Here is a 21,855-nt window from a genome sequence, read left to right on the forward strand (position 1 = left end):
CATTTAGTAGGCTTCAAATTTCATTTCCTAGGAATACATACGAGGATCAGTTTTCTAGGAACCTGATGGGGCGAGTCCATAATGAAACCCGGGAACGTGAGAAGGAAGGCACTGACCTTGAGAGTTCAGTGAGGTAACAGCGGCTGTGGTTTTCTCAGTCAGTCCCTCCTGCCTGAGCTGTTGAGTTGCTGACAGCTTGTTATCAGGATGGACTGTTGATGCTGCGAGCTTGTTCCAGGCTCTCAGGTGAGCACAGCGCTGTGGAAATGGTTAAGGGTTTTTAAAAGCCAGAGTCTATCTGTCTTGGTCCTGCAGGCCATTGCCAAAACCCGGCAAAAATAAACTGCCTACACTTTCAAGTCCGGGTGTAATCCGGCCGGTTCCTGGACTCCTTGTACAGGAGTCTCGTGCGTGTGCTCAGGACAGCCAGCACTCGTTGTGTCAGAGCCAGCCCTGCAGAAGAACCCTCCGGGGCAGCTCCAGGCCACAGTGGTAGGAGCCTGGGCTGAGACTGGGAGTAGGAGACGGCGGGGAGGAGAATCCCAAAGGAGGACTTGGCAGCCCTTGCCAAAAACCCAGAAGTAGAGGGAAGGGCAGGGACTGGGGGTTGGGGGGGTCTGGGTTTAGTCCTGGCCCTACTGGTTCCTGACACGTGGGCCATCACCATCTCTCTGACCTCAGGATTTTCATCTGTAAAATTGCAGGTTTGGTACTCAATCTCAAAAGAGGCCACAGGCCTGCCTTCCAAGAAAGTTCCTGAGGGCCTTTTTCAAACGAAATGTTTTTCCACCCTCCACCCATTGGTTGAGAGTCAAGGCCACCTGGAGCCCCTGTCACTGAGGGGAGCATGAGACATCCCTCCTCTACGTTACGGTGGGAAACGTCTGTGAGCCATCGAGCAGGACGATTTCAGAAGCATTCAGCTCGACCCGAGGATGTGGGTCCCAAGACAGAAGTAGCCAGGATTGCCCTCCCATCCTTGCAGTTTCTCAGTCTCCATGTTGACATCTGGGGATTTCTTTTCCCTTCAGTGTTCACTTTAGATTTCATCTGAAGCCAGCTAAGCTTCTCAGCAAAAGCAGCTTCACTCACCCTGTACCAAGGTGCCGCGGGTTGGCCAAGCGCTCCTTTTAAAACAATGTGTATTATGCTCCTGCCAGGCAGTGTGCTGTGCCTCTGATAAGCATTCTCAATTCTCATTTCATCAGCACAGCTCCCTATCGAGTAGATACTCGTTCCACACTGTCCCCATCTTGCAGGTGAAGAAACAAGTTCACAGAGGTTGTGACTTCTCCGAGGTCACATACATGGCAGAGCCAATATGTGACTTCAGTCTTGTATGGGACAAAGCACTTAATTTTATCACGCTGCCTTCTTTTGGAGGCCAGAGCCTTCTGTGTGAGAGACCACTCTTTTCTCCATGTCTCCACTCCCCCCCATAAACATACATCCCAGCCAACATATGGGAACCAGGCCGGTGACCCCATCCTCTAACACATGCTCAGCCCTGTGCTGGGATCTGTCCCTGTGGAGCCACCTGCCCTCCAAACTCTTCCAGGTCCCTTCCACTCTCAGCTCAGTCGGTTATCCAGCTCAACTTAATCTTGCCTTCTCGTCCCAGGCCATCCTGAACTTTTGTGAGTTCCATCTCCGTTAGCACTTTATACGATGTTTTCTGTCCATAAGTTCTGCCTTTCAGCTAAGTGTTCAACCCCTTGAGCAGTGCTACTGCTATAACCAGGGTTCTGTCAGCCGCAGAGATGGCCCAGACGGACTCGCTGCCAGGCAGACAACGGGGATCCCCGTGAGCCCATCAAGCAGCGGGATGCTGGAAAGACAGGCAGTGGGCACCGGACACATTCAGCTTCAAATTCCAGGGATCAGCCACTTGGCTGGGATTCCAGGCTAAGCCCTTATCCCGGTGGAATCTGGGTACCATGCACAGCACATGGACACAGATAGCAAGGGGCAGGTGGACTGGAAACAGGGAAGGAAACAGGGAAGGGCTTCGTCCTGGAGAATAAGATTAGAACCGTGATGTGAGGTCACATCAAGGCCTACATCAGAGATGACTGGGCCTTATATTATGGGCTGATAGGTCTCCAGGCCAGGCAAGATGTTCAGCTGTCATTAGATACCAGGGTGGCCCGGTAGCGTGATCAGCATGACTTATGAAATCAGACCTGCCTGTTGAATCCCCTTTCTACCACTAACCAGCTTACCTTCTGTAAGTCACTCAACTGCTGACATGCGCCATTCCTAGACACATTAGTACATTGCCCAGCAGAGCGTAAATGCCCTTTCCGAAGGCTTGGAAAGCCAAGCTCATAAGATGACTTACATGTCCAGTGCAGTAGCCCTCAGATTACAGAGTGCTGTTAATAGGTGCTACAAAAGAAGGTAGCGGTTAGAGCAGGGGGAGAGGAAGAGTTTCCGGAGCTAAATATGGCTGGAAAAGCTGGGTCAAACAAAATTAAATGGATATATCCTATAAGACTTCTCAGAATCTTTAATGTGCTCATGTTGTGACTCTCCCAGAGGAGTCTATATTTTATGGCATCTTCCAGACTTAATGACCCAATAACCCTTTTATCAAGGAGCACCCTGCAAGACTTTGAACATGTTTGGGGAAACATTAGCCTAGCACAATGCCTGGCATTGTGAAGGCTTGTTAAATAATTTGAATGGTTGCAGGAAAACTTAACATTCAGTTATCTTGCAAAAGTTGTTTATGAACTTTCTCAAGGCAATCCAGTGCAGTGGTTAAAAGTACGGACTCTGGACCTGGTCCTCCTGGCTGTGTGGCCTTGGACAAGTTACTTGACCCCAGCTTCCTCTTCTGGAAAAGAGGGAAGATGATACAGTATCCTCCTGGGAAGGTAGTTGTAAAGCTCCAATGAGTTAATAATACATTCGGTTAGAACAGTGCCTGGCACATTATAAGCATGATATGTTAGCTATTATTTTCCTAGATAGAATGAGTTTTAGAGAAGCTTTCAGGAACAGATTATTGACTGCTGTTGTGATGCTAGCTTACCATTTGTCCTACATAAAATCTCTCTTGCTCACACAAGAAGATTGATAAATAAACAGATGCCACTTAGAGTCACTATTCCATTTTAAAAAAGAATAAGTCATAGGACCTCAGACAGCTGTTTTGCCTCTATGGCAAAATCCAAATCTCAAAATATAAGAGATTTGCTCTAATATTCTATTACATGAAGATTGAATATTCTTTTTTTCCAGAGGCACTTTATCTTTACCTAGAAATTATTTTCTGATCAATAAAACACAAATTAGGATAACTCATTTCACACAAGCACACACCACAAAAAATGTTTCCATATCAAAACACAGGTACCAATGCTGGATGAAATTAATTAGGTGGCGGGGAAAAAAGGAACAAAAGCTAAGAATTGAAATAATCTCACAGCCTAAAAAGTAATTCTATTCTTGCCACACATGGAAAGATTTTAAGGCGTTTTTCTGTTACAGATCTTAATGTTATACCTGAGAGGCTGGATTGGAATTATAAAACTTTTGAGGTGTAAGACATCAGAGAAATCTTTCTTAGTTTGCAGTTGAGGAATCTGAGTCCCACAGAGAGACTGACATGCCTGAGGTCATTAGCTGGTTCTGGAGGACAGGCCTGGAACACAGATGTTCCAGAGTCTTGTCCAGCACCCTGCGGCAGGCCTGATGTCACTCATGCAACCCCAGCAGAGCTGAGGCCCAGCCACTGCACCCACCCTGCAGGAGGTACATTTGTGAACGTCCCTGGCACAGCTCTCCATCCAAGGGTCTTCGGTACTGAGTCTTTTGCAAAACCCAGAGTCACCCCCTTACACCAAATTTGTTTAGAGCACATTTCAGTGTTGCGGGTTACAGTAGACCTCGACCTGGGCTCTGTTGCCGGGCTCCCACCCCCAGAGATTCTGGTTTAATTTGGCATCGGGAGTTTTAAAAGGTATAGAGCCTGCTCCAGAGCATCCGTGTTCCTGAGGAGAGAAAACTGTATGAATCACAGATAAACTCCATTTTAACCTCCCTTGCATTGTAGTTGGGAACTCTGAAGGACCAGCTGCTGTGCTAGTTATAAAAACATGAGTCATTGTGCACTTCGTGACGAGCTTGTGTTGAGAAGAGGGTGGGTTGGACCAGGTTGGATGTGAGGAAGGTGGGTGTGGGCAAGTTGGTCATCCAGTGCTAATTGAGCACCTACTATATCTGAGGCCCTGGATACCTAGAGATGAGAAGGCCTAGCCACCACTCTCACAGGGCTCGCAGCTGGGCTGGCTGGACACCACGAGGAAGCTGACACGATGTATTTTCTTGCAACCAAAAGTACTCTGATTGAGACACTTATGTGAAGGCTCTGTGCAAAATAGTGCACGGTGACCAGTGGTCCGTCACCGCAAAGCCGCCCAGGTGCGGGCAGGTGCACAGTCCATGCGCCGCGGTGGTGGGAGCTGCTACAGTGGAGGCTCTGGAGCAGAGGCCCAGAAACAGACGTTTGAATGATTCAAACACCCTAAACCAACCACTTGCTCTTTCAAAGCCTGTGGCTCACGTTTACTTGGAACAACGAGCTGAAACAGGAAATTGATGAGCTCACGCTGCCCTTGCTCCTGTATTTCAGGCAGTGTTCTACTCTACATAGCAAGCTGCAGAGTCTCTCTTTCCACCCCGCCTGCAGCTATTTTCACAAGCTTTACCTCCTAGGAGCTCATCTTTCACCCAGTCTTGGAACCGGGGCTCACCTTCCACGCTCCCCTCTTTGCACTTATCCCGTCTCTGATGTGCTCACATTCCAGACACATGAGAGCGATAACTGCACGGGCCTCCTGTCCGTTAGGCTCTGACCTGAGGTTTGGATGCCTGCTCCTTCCTTTCACATTTGTGAATGGGGCTTTTATCATTCCTTTGGAACTGGAACTCTCTAGTAAGTTAGGGATTGTGTCAGGAAATTGTAAACGCTCGGACCTCAGACAAGCCTGGGTAGTCAACAGCCAGGTAAATGACTGTGGCTACAATGTTTACAGAGCCTTGTGAAGTCAGGCTAATTGAAATTGCAAAAATCTCCAGTCAGGTAGGAATTAATCCTATGTTATGGAGGAAAAAACAGGTTTGGATAAATTATGCCCAAAGTCATAGAGCTACTAAGGGACAGAGCTGGATCTCTAACCCAGGCTTGGTTCCAAATCATTTCCCTCCCCTTTCTGATCATGGTTGACCATTTTTCTTTTTTTTTTGGGCTGTGCTGCGAGGCTTATAGGATTTTAGTTCCCCCGACCAGGGATGGAACCCGGACCCTCAGCAGTGAGAGCTCAGAGTCCTAACAACTGGACTGCCAGGTAATTTCCCATGATTGACATTATTAATTAACTCTTTTCCTGTCCCTAGTTTGGGTTTTCAAGTAGGCCAGCACAATCTTTTCCTACATAAACACCCAGCATTTTGGCTGGAGAACCCAACTGCAGGGCACTGAAACCACATTGAGTGCTATCAACTCAGCTGTCCGCATATTCCAAGCAACTTGCCATGAGCTTCTAGAGAATATTACAAGTTACCATTTATGGAGTTTATTCCAGATGCCGGACCCTGTGATAATTCCTTTACATACGTTATCCCATTCATTCTCATACCAGCTCTCTAAGATCTCGAAGATCTTCCCACTTTGCAGATCAGGAAACTGAGGCTCAGTGAGGGTGAGATCCAAGACTGGCCCTTCACATAAGTCATGGGCCTCCTGCACTCTTCTCTCCCTGCACTGTCCCCAGCACTGGGCCGCAGCTCTGCTTCACCTGTCAGAGGAGACAAAGAACTGGGCCCTTTAGCCTCTGTCCTAGGAGGCTGGTAATTTCTCCCTTATGGATACTCCAGAAGGGATTCCACAGGGGTCCAGTGAGAAATGGAAGAGAGGGGTACAAGCTGGAGAGACCCCAAATGGTGCCGTTCACTGCACAGCTGCTAAGGGAGCTTTGATGGAAAGCCCCCCGCTGAGGAGGCTGGTCAGTCCCCTGGCACAGCAATGCCATGAGGAATTTCGGCTCATTGGAGATAGAATGTGGTTCACCAGATCACTCCCATAAGACAAAGCATCTGTTGTAATTTTTGCCTTTATCACATTCTGAGGGATCTGTGTTCTTGCCCTCCCAAAACTCCCCTTCTCCCGACTTCAGTATGTCTGTAGGAGCCAAGAAAACCATTTGTCCTCTCGAAAGGGACAGGCTGTCACAACCACGTGAAAAATGGGTGGTCTTTATACCTAACTCAGGACTAGATCCCCAGGATGAGAAGTTTGTAAGGAAATCTTAGGTGATCAGTCTCCAGCAATCCCCTCTTCACCAAGTGGTCACCTCAACTAAGCAGGAGATCTGGAATGGTTTCTCAGAGGATGGGTCCCAACCTTTGTCCATTTCCATCACAGGCCTATATGGGAAATCAGCAGCAGACTCCTGAGTCTGACGGGGAAATTTTTTATTTAGTGAAGATGACTTGAAGTGAACTGGTCCCCGTGAGCAGGTTTTTTCTGTGGTCCAGATCCTACAGGTAGCGATTTCTAAGCAAGAAGATCAGCACAGCAACAATTAGGCCAATCACAAATAAATCCCAGTATGGTCCAAGGGTATTGTCCAATTTCATCCATTTCCATCTCATGGTAAACTGCTGTAAGAGACATTCTGTCAAAAGTAAATCGAAGCCTCCCACTTCATTCAGAACCATCATCTGCCTCCATCCCATCCCCCAAGAGTTGCTCACTGGAGTTTTCAGAGATTTTGGGACCTATTTGAGACAAACTTACATTAAAAAACAGGATATCTCGAAACAATGCACAGTTTCCAGTTTTGTGAGGGCCAAGAACAAAGGTATGTGAGCGTCCGGACTTGTTTGAGCAGCCATATCATATAATCTCCTGGCCAAGAGAACGTCCTGGAAAGAGAAGAACAGCCCATACTCATTAGACAGATTCTTTGGGAGAAATTAAATGGAATCCATAGTTTGAAATACAGTAACTTATCTTTGGTAGGCTGAACGTTCTTCCCCCCACGGCCCCCACAAGATGCTCATGCCCTAATCCTTGGAACCTGTTAATATGTTATGTTACAAGAGCAAAGCAAATTTTGCAAATGTGATTAAGGTTACCGACCTTAAGATAGGAAGATTGTCCTGGATGACCTGGTGGACTCAGTGTAATCACATGAGCCCTTAAACACTGAGTTTTCTCAGAGAGCAGAAGAGAAAGGCAGAGAGATGCGGCAGAGGAGAAGTCAGAGATTCTAGCGATGGGAAGGACTCAACTTGCCCTTGTGGAGGGGCCACGCAGACAGGAGAAGGAATGTGGACAGCCAGCAAGGAAATGGGGCCCTCAGTCCTATAAGCGCAAGAAACTGAATTTGGCCAACAACCTGAATAAGCTTGGAAGCAGGTTTTTCCCCAGAGCCCTCAGTAAGGAACACAGCCTTTATTTCAGCCTGTGAGACCCTACAGAGAGGACCCGGTCAAGCTCACCTAGCTTTCTCACCTACAGAAACTGTGAGATACATGTGTGTGGTTTTAAGGCACTGAATTTGTGGTCATTTGTTAGAGCAGCCATAGAAAACCAACACAGACTCCAAAGAGCTTTCTCGGATATCTCTGGACCAGACCTTAAGTATAATTCCAATTAAAGGGGCAGGAGAACAGACACTAAGAGTACATCTCCCCAAACAAATGGCAATACAGATAGTGACTTCCTAGGACTTATCATACCTGAAGTTATGGGATTTGTTTATTCATTGTCTGTCTCCAGGTCCCTGAAGACAAGGGCTTGCACTGCCTGTTCACCCCTGAATTCCCAGTGCTTAATGAAGTGCCAAGCACATAGCAAGTCTTTGATAATACTTATCAAATGAGTGAATAAACAAGGAATGAGCAAATAAACTATTTTGGTTCTCAGGCCGGAATTTGATTCCATAAATGACGTACTATATTTTAGGAACTTGTTTTTCCCCATTAAATTATGCCATGGTAGATCAAAAATCTTTCATTTTCACCTACTTACGGCTTGTTTTTTGTTTGCTTTATATTTGCTTTGTTTTCCCAAGCCGAGTAATGAAAAGGCTAAGTAGAATTGCTTTTAAAGGTTGAAGCACCCTAGGCCAGTGCCAGAATTATACTTTGCTTGGGTGCCTGTGGATTATTTTCAAAAGAAGGGGAAGAAGAGGGATTTTTCACAAATTGTGCTCATCCAGTATCTCTCCGTTTCTCCTCTCCATCTCCCAGACCCCCGTTACACAGGGTTCAAGAGTTGTGAATCCTTGAGGCCTCTGCTAAACCCATTTCTTGGGTGGTGTCCTCTCAGCTATGTTTTGCTTGTCATTTCTTAAATTTTTCCAAAGCTTCGTGGACTGGTAAATGTATTTGTTTGAGAAAGAGGAATAATGCTTGCTTAAAATAATTAAAATTCAGGAGACTGTTCCAAACAAATCTTCCTGGCAACAGAGAAAATGGATGTTATAAAAAACTCTAAATTGTGTCTCTGATTCCAACAAATTCAGAGGGTGTTCACTTGAAAGCACCCTACAGATCACAACAGCAGTGTTACCTCCACACATGACAGGCATGTTAACTTGGATGGGACGTTCAAGGAGAGGCAACCTTTGTCAATATCTCATTCCTTCCTTCTTAGTTGAGGCAGGCAAGAGTTATTAATTTATTTCTTGAGGCACAAACATCACAATTCGCTTAGCTTATAATAAAAAATAGCAGAGAAGTAGCATTTAAAGTGGGATGAGCTGGCTCCCAGCCGAGGTGGCCTCACGATTCGCAATGGGGGTGGGGTGCGATAGGAAAGTCTTTCTTTAAAATTCGCAGAGAAAGAAAATCCTAAACCCTTCTGCCTAATTAGGGCAACCCATATAAAAGAAATTTTATTACTAGACTCTAGAAAAGACTGCTTGTTCTTTGATCCTATTTAGTAAAAAAAATCCAAACCATTCACACAAAGAAAATTCCCCGTGATAAATTGTGCTTTGATGATGGTTAGGGTTCATTATTTAAGTCCGTTGCACATCCAGTCCACTTACATTTAACTTCTCTGTGGTATGTTTGAGTTTATTTTGCTTTAAATTCAGTGATTTAGGAGATTATATAAACAGATCTACAGACTTCTTAAGCGTTTCTAACTCTGATGTCAGGTGTGCCAAAGTACCGCCCTATGCTCACATGTTCAAAAGCTGCTTATAACTCAAAGATATAGAATTCTCCAGCAATGAAGGATCTGGTTTATGAAAATTGTTCAGTTACATGACTCAGGAGTTTTCCAGCCCCGAATCTTTGGGTGTCATCAAAAATGTCTTATACTGGGACAGAGGTAGTTTTTTGAATAATTCATTCTTGTTTTCTTATTATAAATATGTTAATTAGAGGAAACTTTGAAAATACAGAGGTGAACAAATAAGGAGAAAACACCCACAATCTCACTGTACAGAGGTAACTACTGATATTTCATACACATCCTTCCAGCATTCCAGTGTTTTTGTATATATTCATACATACATACTTTTAATTTAGGAATTTTTCATTCTGTATGATACTTTGTCTTCTGTTTTCTTAAGTTAACGATATATTTCAAAAAATATACCGTGTCCTAAGATATTCCTTTAGTCTATAATATTTTTATTTTTAATGGTTGTACAGTATTTCATAATAATGGCTAGTACTCATTAAATATTTACCGTGTGACATTCACCACTGTCGTTTATTTAAACCCTGTTACAATTCTGTAGGGCAGATGATATTATTAACTTCATTTTAAAGATGAAGAATCTGAGGCGCTGAGAGGTTAAGTCACTTATCTAAATCCATATGACTTGTAAATGGCAGAGCTGAGATTCAAATCTAGAGAGTCTGCTTCTAGCCTGCTCACTTAGTCACTAGGCCATAAAATATATAATGGAGTAGTATACCACCACACAATAGTTGATATAACATGTTCTCTATTTTGGAGTATTTTGGTTGTTTGTAGGGTTTATTTCTAATAAATAAAGGTATTCACACACAAATTTTTTTGCACATTTCTGATTATTTCATTAGATAATAGACATGTATTTCAAGAAAGGTTATGACCATTTCTAAGAGATGTATATTTTGTCCTGTCATATTTCCGAGGGGGCCATTTTAATGTCAAACTTTAGTTTGGCCTTTCCAGAAAATAATTCTATTCTGGTGTTTAAAGCTTCAGCTCTAACACTCCATAGGAGGTCAGACCAGACAAATGAAAAAAATAAAAATGCTTCGTGCCATAATTACTTTTATTTTTGACAGATCTATTTATAATTTATTCAGTAGATGTGGTTTTGTTTTCCCTGCAGGATCCAAAAAATGTGTTATTTACTAGGTCTAATTATACATATTGAAACTCATTTCCAAGGATCATTTCCTCTCACCTTTTTTCTTAATTTAGATAGATTTTCTAGTCAGTATCTTAAAACATACCTGCTTTCTTCCATTTTAAAAACAAAACAAAGGAGAAAAATGAAAAAATAAAAAGAGCGTCATGTGTGTCTTATACTCTATGTTACAAAAACATTTTAGAACAGAATCTGACAGTACTGATTCCTCTACCTGAATGGTTTCCTCTTTAACAAGTTTATAGTATTTCACTTGTGTGTGCATGCATGCACATCATTTTGGGCTTTCACTTTAGTTACGGACGTGTCTCTTCCACAGTAGACTATGAACGCTTTGAAGGGTGTCTTGTTCTCGGATCCTTCTTGACACAATGCTTCTTGACACAAAACAAGGACTTGATAAATATTTGAGTAAATAAATGGATGAAGAAAAGCAAGGCACGTTACCATGGTAGTTTAGAAGCAGATGTCTTTTAAATCTAGGGCTTCATTGAAGGGTTCATAGAGGTGATGATACTGGAGCTATTCTTTGAAAAATGGATTGGTCTTCAACGGGCAAAAATGTGGGAGAAGATCATTCCAGCAAATGGGGCGATGTGACCTAAGGTCGGGAGGGTGCAGTTCAAGGTCTTGCGGGGAAAGGAAAAGCAATCTAGAAGATATATAGGGAAATAGTGGCATATCAAGCCATTATTGTCAAGGTGGATTAGGTCAGGGAGGGTTTGAATGCCAGGGTAAGAAGTCTGGACTTCATTAAGCAATAGGAAGTCAGTAAGATTCTTTTATTTTTGTGTTTGTTGGCTTGTATTTGTGTGCATGTGTGTGTGCATCTTTTGGGAGGAGTGTGGGGGAGGGGTAGCAGTACTAGAGTTATACTTTATCAAGAATAACCCAGTGGGGCTTTGTTGGCTGTATTATGTGTTAACTAAAGTAATGCTAACGTCTGCAACCAATAAACCCCCAAATTTCAATGGTTTAGCACATTCAACAGTCGAGTGTGGATGTTTCTGGTTGGTGGTAAATCTTTGGAGGACAGAGCTTTCTCTGGCCACACAGTTCAAGGAAGAACACTAGAATGGGAGACCCCTGAGAATCCTTTACAACAAGTAGAAATTCTGGCCTGAACCGGGATAAGGCCAGAAGGAATGGGCAGGAGAGGATGGGCAACAGGTTTTTTTCATGGTTATTAAATTTTTGAAGGACTTCTGAATCAAGTATAAATTGAAAAGGAGTTTCATAACAAATTGTGAGCCAAGTGCTTATATTTCTAAATTAGTTCAGGTCATCTCTCAGTTTCTCCCTAGGTATTATTTTGTGTTCCCAAAACAACGGTACAGTCAGTCCTGGTCCACAGTTAAGTCAAGTGAGCTTAACTCAAGGGTGGAAATTGGGGAATGAGATGTTTCTCAGTGAAGCTATTAGGATAATTCACCTACATCACCTCAGTCCCAAATCCTTTCCTAAAGACGGATGAGAAAAATAATGACCCATATTTTTACACTGATTTACCAAGAGTCGATTTATACCTTACTTCCTTTTTCCAGGGGGCTTTCATTCAGAGTTTACCAAAACTTTTTTTGATTCTCAGAGAAATCCTGGTAATGATGTTAGACTCATCTGTCCCACTGGTTTGCATGAGGTTTAACTAATAAAGAGGATTGTGAAGAGCCTTGCTGAAGACATGCATAATTACTCGATGTCTTGGGTGCTATGAAAGCCTGTTCTCCTAACTGCTTTGCTTTCATTAACCATAAATGGAACAAGCTTTGGACTTTTAATTATCAGCATATTCATTTTAAAAATTAGAAGAGGTGATATCTCCTCATTAATTTGACTACGAGATAGCAAGATTAATAAACTTGGCCCCTGGGTACTTGGTAATTATTTTACTAATTGCTAAACAAAAGAAATTAATAAAGGCAAAGAGCAATGGCCCCTCATTAACTAAATCTAAAATTCCCGTGTCCAGGTCTGAGGTTAAGCGCAGCCTCTTTTTTTTTCTATATGTAGAGACTTTCTGTAGGAAAAAATTTATCTGTGACAGAGAGACTGATCAAAACGAACTACCCACGATTTAACAAGAACCCTGACCGAAAAGAAAAGAAATGTGGCCAGAGAGAAACTTCAAAGTTTTTCTAGATGTATGAAATATATGTCTCGACAACTGCTTTTGGACATTGTGAAGAAAGTGCCTAGGAGAGAGCCAGCAGTGACTTGAAGGAGGAAAACTGAACCCCCGACACAGTGGGCTGTGTAGTCGGCCTCGTGTCCTGAGAGGACGGCTCTCTCCGCCCCAGGGAGTCACTGCTAAATGACCTCACTGTGAGGACAATGGGGCTGTTAAGTCCTTCTCGATTCATACGGGGGCAGGAGAGCTATTCTGAATTTAACCCATGGGGTGGGGTCACTTTTATCCTATACACACAGTGCTCCTCTCACCAATATTGTTATGTTTTACATGGGGAATGATGAACAAAAGCTTTAATCCTCTTGAAGCCTTACTTGGCAATCGCTCACATTCTCTTCTGATCTAAAAAAGTCATTCCACACACTGTTTCACTACGAAGCCCTTTCACAAAGGCTTATTCGTTTTATCCTCAAAGCCTGGGGCAGGGCTTGTATCACTGTTCTGTTTTACAGATGTGGATGACAGTTGGAGGGAAAGGGAGTGTGGCTTAATAACATCCAAAGGATCATCCAATCTGGCTATTCGATCCAGTCCTGCCCGCCCCAATGTTATAAAACAGGAAGCTTGCACCTGCTAGGAATGGGGAAAACAGACTGCATTTGGATTTGACATTCTTTCTACTGCTTAGGGCTCTGGGGATGATGAAAAGTGATCAGTCAAGAGGCAGGCACAGGAGAGGCACAGGCAGGCACAGGTCTCTACCGTTGGATTGTTGGCACCTGAATGAGAAGCTCTTGCTGTTGTCAGCTAGGAAATTCCCCACCAATAATTCCCAGTTACTATCACAACTGGAAGGAAAAAGAAAGCATAGAAAATTCAGTAGTGCCGGGCCCAACTCTTTCCACCAGCAATGTGGGGTCAGCCAGATCTGGGTTCGAATGATGGCTCCACCACCGATGAGCCCTGCAAACTCGGCCCTATGACTTAACCTGCACTGTGATTTCCTGATGCAAACAACAAGGACAATGATAGGATGCGTCTCATTGAGTGGTTATGTGACTTAAATGACATGGTATACATAACACGCCAACACCTGGCTATCGTAATCACCTTTCTCACCCTGTCAGACCCTAATGCCATCTTCTGCCTTAATTACACTGACTGTCTGAAGGATCTACCCGCTATCACCTTGTAGTGTTAGCCCTCTTAATGAATACGCCTCATCTCCTCAAGTCGGGTGTAGTCTTTGAAGGATGGAGATCTGTTTTCTTGGGCTTCTCTAGAGCGCTCGGCATTATGTCATGTACACAGTGGGTGTTTCAAAAGACGTTTCTGGATTAATGCCACCTCTGTATCCAGCTCTGATCTCATTCTCACTTTCTCCTTATTACTGAGAGCTTGTGAGTCAATGGAAATTTTAATGGAAAAAGGCCTGTGGGTGGAAGGCAGTGGGGGCAGGGCCTACTAGTGTTGCTGGAAAAAGCGTGAATTTACTATGACTCAAATTGGCCAAGACTAGATTTATTCTCCTCGTTAGTTCCATCCTTGGGCGTCATGGAGAAAATAAATTCTACCTCATAGGGTTATATCAGGATACATAATATGTGTTGGCATGTGGGAGGGACTCAGCAAATATTAAGTCTTCTTCTCTACATTGATGACATCAGTGAAATGTAAAACATTATAAATTTTCCTTCCTGTACAGCTGCCGTTACTAGGTTGGATTATTACCAGCACAATTACCTTTGCGATACCTAAACCATGTTCATACATATAGGCCAGGTTGAACATGGCTTGTGCGCTGTGGTATTTGTTGGCTGCGATGCTGTAATGCATGGCTGCTGTTTGATAGTCTTTCTTAGTCCCGTAGCCATAGTAATGGTAATCTCCAATTTTCACTCTAGCGAATGCATTGCCTGATAGAAATATTAGAAAGAGAAGGAGAATAATAACTCAAATGATTCATGTGTAGTTCCTAGTAAATCATTAGTATCAGCCTAATGATAAGCTATATAAAAAAAGAAAAAAACACTCGGAATCCCAGAATCAGAATTAGATATGATTTATGGATATGACACACAATGCTAGCTGTCTTTATTGTAGGATAGCTCCCACAGTATAGTACAAATGTTCTTAAAGAATAAAAAATTATCAATTTTACCTTTTAGATTCATTTTTTGAAGGTAGGTCAACTCTTGGGAAACTGGATCCCACCCTTCCTTTTCTTAGCCTTCACTCCTGAAGCTCTGCTCTCCTGCATCACCAGTTTCTGCCCCTGTTCTAGTCCCATGAGTCATCCAAACACACTTTGGTATCTTCTATGAACAAAACCAAACCTTTATCCCATGGCATCTCCTTGTAACTACTCCCCATTTCTCTGTTCACTTCACACTCAGCCTTTTCAAAAGTGTGTTCTACACTCACTGTCTCCAAAGCTTCTCCTCCCACATACTCTTCAACCCACCCCACTCTGGCTTCTGCTCCCTCCTCCAAGAAACTGCTATTTTTAAGGTGGTCGATAACCTCCACGCAGCCAGATCCCCTGGTCACTTCTTGTCCTCATCTCACTGGACCACTAAGCAGCACTGGAATCACTGGTGCTGTCTGCCCACGCCCTTTCTTCTCTTGACTTCCCTCCTGCCTCAGAGGCCTGTCCTTTTCAAACTCCTGCCTGACTCCTCCTCTACCCAGCTTCTAAATGTTGGAGTATCAAGGGCTCGTTACTGCTCCTTTTTCCCCAGCTCCTCTCCCTTCTTTTCTCTCCTGTCCTCCCTTCCCCTCCTCTCTCCTCCACTCCGCTCTATCTCAACTCTCTTTCCAGGTGATCTCACCTAGTTCCATGGCTCTATGTTTCCTATTTCTGAACTTGTATCTATATTCCATCTCTCTCTAAGCCCCAGATTCTTACAACTGCCTTCTTGACTTCTCTGCCTAGATCTCAGACTTAAAACATCCACTAGAGATTCTTAACTCCCTGCTACCCCTTCCCCCAAACAAAGTCATCAGTTCCTTTCCTCTATCAGTGCCAGTACCACCATTTTTCAGGCCATAAATCTAGGGGAATTATTCCCAGTTCTTTCCCCTCACTTTCGTTATCAAATCCATCAGCAAATCCTGTTGGTTCTACCTTTAAAACACACCTGTTTCTCTCCAGCTCCTCCACCATCTAGTCTAAGCCTGGATTACTACAGCAGCCTCCAAAATGTGCTTTTAGCTACACTTTTCGATCTGTTCTCCACACAACAGCCAAGATGATCTTTTTCAAATGTAAAATCAAATCACGTTATTCCCTGTATTAAAACCCCCAAGCGCTTCACTTTGCACTTGGAATAACATCCAGATTCCTTACCTGACCCACAAGTTGTGCCTTATCTGTCTTCTGCCTCCCTGGCTGGGCTTACCACATGTCACTTTCTCGGGATGCTCTAGCCTTCTCAATATTCCTTCAACACACCGGGCTCATTCTTGCCTCGGCATCCCTGCAGTAAGATTCTTCAAGCCCCTCTGCCTGGCATGTTTGCAGTTCCTCTGACTCATCATTCTGGTCTCACTGCAAACTTCGCTTCCCTTCTAGAGCCTTCTCTGACTACCTTGTCAGACTACATCCCAGTAGTTATCCATCCCATCTCCATGTTTTATGTCTTCACAGCATGTTTCTCTCTTATCTTATTTGTTTACTAGTTTATTTTCTCTCTCTCTTTCATGAGAGAGAATTTTGAAGTTCTTGATCACTGATATAGTACCAGGATGAGAATGGTACTTGATGAATATTTATGGAATGAATGGATAGACAGGGTAGGAAACTTTTTAGAAAATGCTTCCCCCAGATGTTAAGTATTTTACAATCTTAGTCTCCAACAAACATGAAAGTATTCAGGAGTAGAAAAAAATTCACGTGACTTTTTAAGATATGAGACTTCAGTCTTTTGAAGGCCACTTAGGGATGACCTCTAAGCGTCTCTTTGGGGCCCATGTTTCCACTCACTAGGGCTATATTGATTGAAAAGATGAGGGAATGCTCATGTAGGACATCCACTTCAGCTGTGGCTAACCAGCTGGCACAGTCCAGGCTTACTTGGAAAAGGGGAGAGTACCCTGTGTGGTATGGTCTGATGTGTATCATTAAGAGCTATAGGACTCCTTCCAAGTTTTTCTTCCCATTTGGCCTAACGCAAAGCCTAACATTTTTTGGAATTGATTCCTTTGGGTTCTGAAGTTCTTTTAGTCTTCTGGAACCCTATACTAAAATGTAATACCATGAGCGTCTTTAGTTTTCTTGGAGTAGAAGTAACGTCGTAAACTTCTTAAGCTGCAAAAGATATTAGTTTGTCAGGGGTTTGCTTCTCAGGTGCTTCAAAATGTACAGGTAGCTCGGGGTAAGACCTCATAGAAATGACGTCCAGGAGAGGGGCTCAGAGGGGCCTGCAGAAGCAAGAGACCCCTCGAGCTCTAAAGAGAAACCCACTCCATTTCTAATTTTGCCCAAAGCTATCTTCCTTTGACCCGAAGATTCCTTCTGCACCATAGCCACAAAAGAACAGGACTCTGCATTTTCAAGCTTTGCAAGCAGTAAGCAGGACCCCTGAGGTCTCTAAGAATGAAATGTTGTGAACAAGCAGATTCTCCAGAGGATTCAGCTCCACCCTAATTAGGGGACTGATTGGGGGTGGGGGGCATGTGGCAATCCTGACAGGCTCCTAGGGGGTCACTAGACAGTGGGAGGGATTTCCCCTCCAATTTCACAGTCACAGGCTGGTGGCTGAGTCCTTATGGTTCAGCACCCTCCTCACACTCCTGGAACAAACATCGCCAATGACTGATTGGAAACCTAACTTCCATTACTAGATTTCCTAAGCTCAAGACAGCCATTCAGCAACCACATCTTTGAGGACAATCATGCCTGACCTCTCTGGTGACACACAATTATTTTAGTGGTCTGACAGTTTTATACTGGTGAATTCTGTTTAATATTAATGTCCTCTCATTTTCAATGTCTCTTTTCCTTAGTGCAATTTCCACAGCATTTCCTGGCTTGGAATAAACCTGTACTTGTTACAATTCAGTTGATTTGCCATAGCTGAAGGGTTGCTGGTGTTGTTTCCTTACTCCAAACATTTTAGAAAACAGAGAATTTTCTTTTTTTTAGGGAATTTCTCACTAAAATCACACAGATGGCTTGCTGCTGCAGTACCAGCTCAGCTGGACCTGAGAAGGCACCACTGTGACTTTTGCTTCTGCCTCATATTAGCATCAGCTGAGAATTGTTTTATTCCATCCAATTCTTATAGAAAAGGGATGATTCGGCCTTAGCCTGAGACAATTTTAAGAAACTTAATTGGAAGTAAAATTGCTCTCTTACCGTAAGAGAGCACCTCACATATCCAAATGCCAATAGTGACAGCTTTGCAGAATCTCTCTGCTATTAGTAATATAATTTTAGGGAAAGAATGGAATGAGACATAGTGATGCAAATGCCACCTGCCACTGCTTTCCCACCAGCGCTCCCTACGGCCGGGGGGAGGATCTTGCTAATTAATTCTTTTTTTCCCTTGATGCAACCATGCTAATTGTTATAATAGAGATCTGAAGCTTGTGGTAATCCCTCAACGTGATATTCTAAAAGAAAAATCAAACAAGTCTTAGAGCCATAAGTAATTTAACCTATATAAACTCATTGAAACATAGGTCATATCTCTGATAAGTTTAGAAAAACTCAGCAAATGAGTGACTGAAGCCAGACCAAGAAAACTGATTTCTTGAGTAAAACTGCCATGTTTTCAAACAACCGTTCTGGTGTCATGGAGACAGAGCCATAGAAAAATTCCTATGGTGTGCTAAACTGGAGAGCCTGAGAATAACAAAAGAAGTTCCTGGAAATGACCTCTAACCAAAGACTGACCTAAACATCAGTTGAAATACCACCTGCTAGATAGTCTGCACCTTTCTGCCTATATGCCCAAGAACTCAGCCAGAGCAAATCAGATGAATAATAGTGGACAGGGGCCAAGTAGTGCTCATTTTTATCTAAGTTCTGTACCTTGAGTGGCAGCTCGATTCCATAGGAGAAGTGCCATTGGATACATCTTCTCTTTTTTCAAGGATTTTAGCTTTTTCTAAAAAAAAAAAAAACGGAGACATTCCATTAGGAAGGCTTAAAATACCCCTACAGTAAAGTCATATATGCATATGTATGATTGGGGAATTGCAGAGAATTTTAACTTATCTTACTAGATTCCAAAATGAATGCTGAATTGCTTTGAGCTACTTCATAACCCATTTCTGCAAGTAGTGGCATATTGAACAGAGAAGAATCTATATCACCATTCTTATAGGCAAAGTATGCTGTCAGGAATTTCTCAGCCCAGTGGCCTAGTTCACAGACACCTTTATAAAGCTGTATATACAAAGAGAAATCAAGCAGACTAGTTAGCCAATACACTTCATTCCAGGTAAACGATAAATAACCTCAGTCTTCAGTTCCTGCTGGCTGGTCAGGCAAGGATTTTAGGTCTAAAGCATGGCTTTTGAAAATTATTTAGGGTGAGGTGTTAATACCTTTCACAGGCATGAAGATTACAGGTGTGTATCTTTTTTTTTTTTTTTTTGTCTTGAGCTTACACTTCCTGAGGCTTGTTTTAAATATGTGTAAATGAACTTTTCTGACTTGGGGGCTATTTGGCAGGACAACAGAATGTAACGACCTCTGTTTTTTAATAAAAGGGATTTTCTGGACGCTGCTGCCCTGGCGAGGATGCGTTATAAGGCTGCAGCTGATATGGAGAAGAGAGAATGAAGGGAAGATAGTGCCTGAGGGTGTAGGTGACATAACCGTGAGGGAGGTGTGCAGAGCTCTGTGGGGACAACCGGCAACTTAGTTGAATAGCCCTTATGTAACCGAAAGAGGTTAACCATACATAATTCGTTAGGAATTGGCAAAGGAGCAAATCTAAAGATAGATTATTAGCTGGCAGGTTTTGAAACGAATTTCAGAGGGGTCAGGTTGCAACATGAAGGTATTTATATTGGTGCAGGGGAAGTGTTTCATAAATCAATGAAGGACATTAAGGTCCTAAAAGCATTCTTTTGAAAACTGCATCACTATCCCAGGCTGAAAGAATTCACTTTCTCAATTGTCATCCAAATCATCAGAAAAACCTAAGGACCTGGCTTTCTGGGAAGAAGTGAGCTACATTTTCTAGGCTAAATCAAGCCTTTCATGTCCCAAGTCACAACTCCCAATCCTACTAGAAGTGCCAAATTGCCCTGGAGATTTGACTGAACGCTGAAACAGAGCTCCATAACTTAATTTGGAGGCAAGCTCTGAACTTGATGAAAAGCCAGATGCAAGACAGGAGGGATCATTTCTTTTCCTCCCTTTCCCAGTCTGAGTTACATCACTGCTTTTCCTCCCTGGCCAATGTCAGTGTTCACATTGTCAGCTGGAAGAAACAAGATAATATCTATAAAATCAAAGACACCAACAATCTAAGGACAGTATCACCTCCTCTCTGTGATAAATGAAAAGTGCTTTAGAAATAGCCCGTGATTTACCTCCACAGCAGTTCTGCATGATCTTAACACTCCTGTTCCTGTGGCGTACATCTTGGCCAGGTAATAAAGGGCGAGGGGCTGCCCACTCTGGGATGCCAAGTAAAAATACTTGAAGGCAAGTTTATAATCCTTCCATACTCCAGAGCCAGCTGAAAATTAAAATTATTTTGAGCCACCCCTTATTTACATTATTTTTTACATTATAATCTATGGATGTAATGCTCATAGTGATTCCTGCTATTTTAAAGAGGATGAGAAAAGCCAACCAAAAGTCAAGCTACTCTAGATCTACTATTTGGGGGAAAAAAAGTTGAGTTAGATTTTAAGTAAGAATATGGAAATGTATGTTCTCGACCCATTCAGAAAACTGAAGGAGATGGACTGTTTAGTCTCATGAAAACATCTCCTCAATATGGTATAACTGCAATTAATGAAAAGGAGACCAAGTGGTAGTCTCTGAGGACCAGAAGGCCCTCCATGATGTGTGTCACCATCCCTGTCATGCTTCCACACCAGGAGACCAGTATAGCTCCTCCCAGCCATAACTATGGAGTTTGGAGCCGGTAAATCCCAGCTCCAGGAGGCCCAGCTCAGACTCAGCTCATTGCTTGGAGCAAGGAGAGGCGTTTGGAGCTAGGATGGAGAATCAGCTACTCCCAGCAGCTGGGATTCTTGTCCTGGCTCTCCCATTACTCCTTTTGTGACCTGGGCACCCATAGGCACTTCATTTGCAAAAGGAAGGGCTTTCACTAGGTGGTTCTGAAACTGCCTTCCAGCTCTAACATTTCTTAGCCTTTAGAAGCAGTACCATGTTGCTGCTAAGAGCAAAGGCTCTGGAGGCAGGTCACTTGGGTTTGAGTCCCAGCTCCACCAAGTGTGTGATCTTGTGTAAGATGTTTGACTTAGATATGGCTCAGTTTGCTCCTCTAGAAATGGTGGGCTACCCCCTAGATGTGTTGAGAGGACTAAATGAGTAAATACATGTAAAGACTTAAACATTAGCCATAACTATTACTCTTATTCTAGATGCTTGAGGAATCTGATAGACCCTGGGCCTGGGATTTGGAATAAACTAGAAGAACAAGGCTATCTTAGGCAACCTCCCAAGACCGTAGAGAACAGGCCCTCCACCTGGGCTATTGTGGAAAATGCCAGCTGACCTCTTGGCCAGACCTGTCTTTTTTTTTTTTTTTTCTTGTGGTACGCGGGCCTCTCACTGTTGTGGCCTCTCCCGTTGCGGAGCACAGGCTCTGGACGTGCAGGCTCAGCGGCCATGGCTCACGGGCCCAGACGCTTCGCGGCAGGAACCCGTGTCCCCCGCATCGGCAAGCGGACTCTCAACCACTGTACCACCAGGGAAGCCACCAGACCTGTCTTCTTGATGATGCAGTCTGCTGCTGCCCTTGCTCCACCTGACAGGAAGGACTCAGCAGGGTTACTCAGGTGTGCTCAGATCTCCTGACACGTGTCTTAGCCACTCTCTCTCTCTCAGTTCCCACAAAGATTATTACAAACCTTCACGGCTTTCTGAGACCACCTACCCCAACCACTCTACCTTCGCTCTCAGAAGATGACTTTGTACCTCTGAGCTCATGGAGGGAACCCTCACATTATCTTTCCTCACTTGCCTCTCTCCCCAGATTTACAACTGCACCATCTATTCCACCGTCTCTCCAGTCTTTGAGGGTGAGAAATCCCTCCTCTTCATCAAAGCTAATGAGACCCCCACCTACCTGGACCTGATCAGATACTTTCAGATTTGCCACTGGTCAGATTAGATCA

At 43.5% G+C, this 21,855-nt stretch overlaps 1 protein-coding gene across 1 annotated transcript in view; it reads right to left on the minus strand.

Annotated features, from left to right (window-relative positions):
* Positions 1–6,463: 6,463 nt before the first annotated feature.
* SEL1L2 (SEL1L2 adaptor subunit of ERAD E3 ligase) overlaps positions 6,464–21,855 on the minus strand; it is a 61,531-nt gene continuing 46,139 nt past the window's right edge. Inside the window, 5 exon segments of the mRNA XM_032605713.1 lie at positions 6,464–6,669; positions 6,806–6,831; positions 6,834–6,933; positions 18,560–18,605; positions 20,024–20,222. Of these exon segments, the coding sequence (XP_032461604.1) occupies positions 6,547–6,669; positions 6,806–6,831; positions 6,834–6,933; positions 18,560–18,605; positions 20,024–20,222 (494 nt within the window). The 3' untranslated portion in view covers positions 6,464–6,546.

The sequence above is a fragment of the Phocoena sinus genome, chromosome 15, assembly GCF_008692025.1.
Source record: "Phocoena sinus isolate mPhoSin1 chromosome 15, mPhoSin1.pri, whole genome shotgun sequence".
NCBI classification, from domain to species: domain Eukaryota; kingdom Metazoa; phylum Chordata; class Mammalia; order Artiodactyla; family Phocoenidae; genus Phocoena; species Phocoena sinus.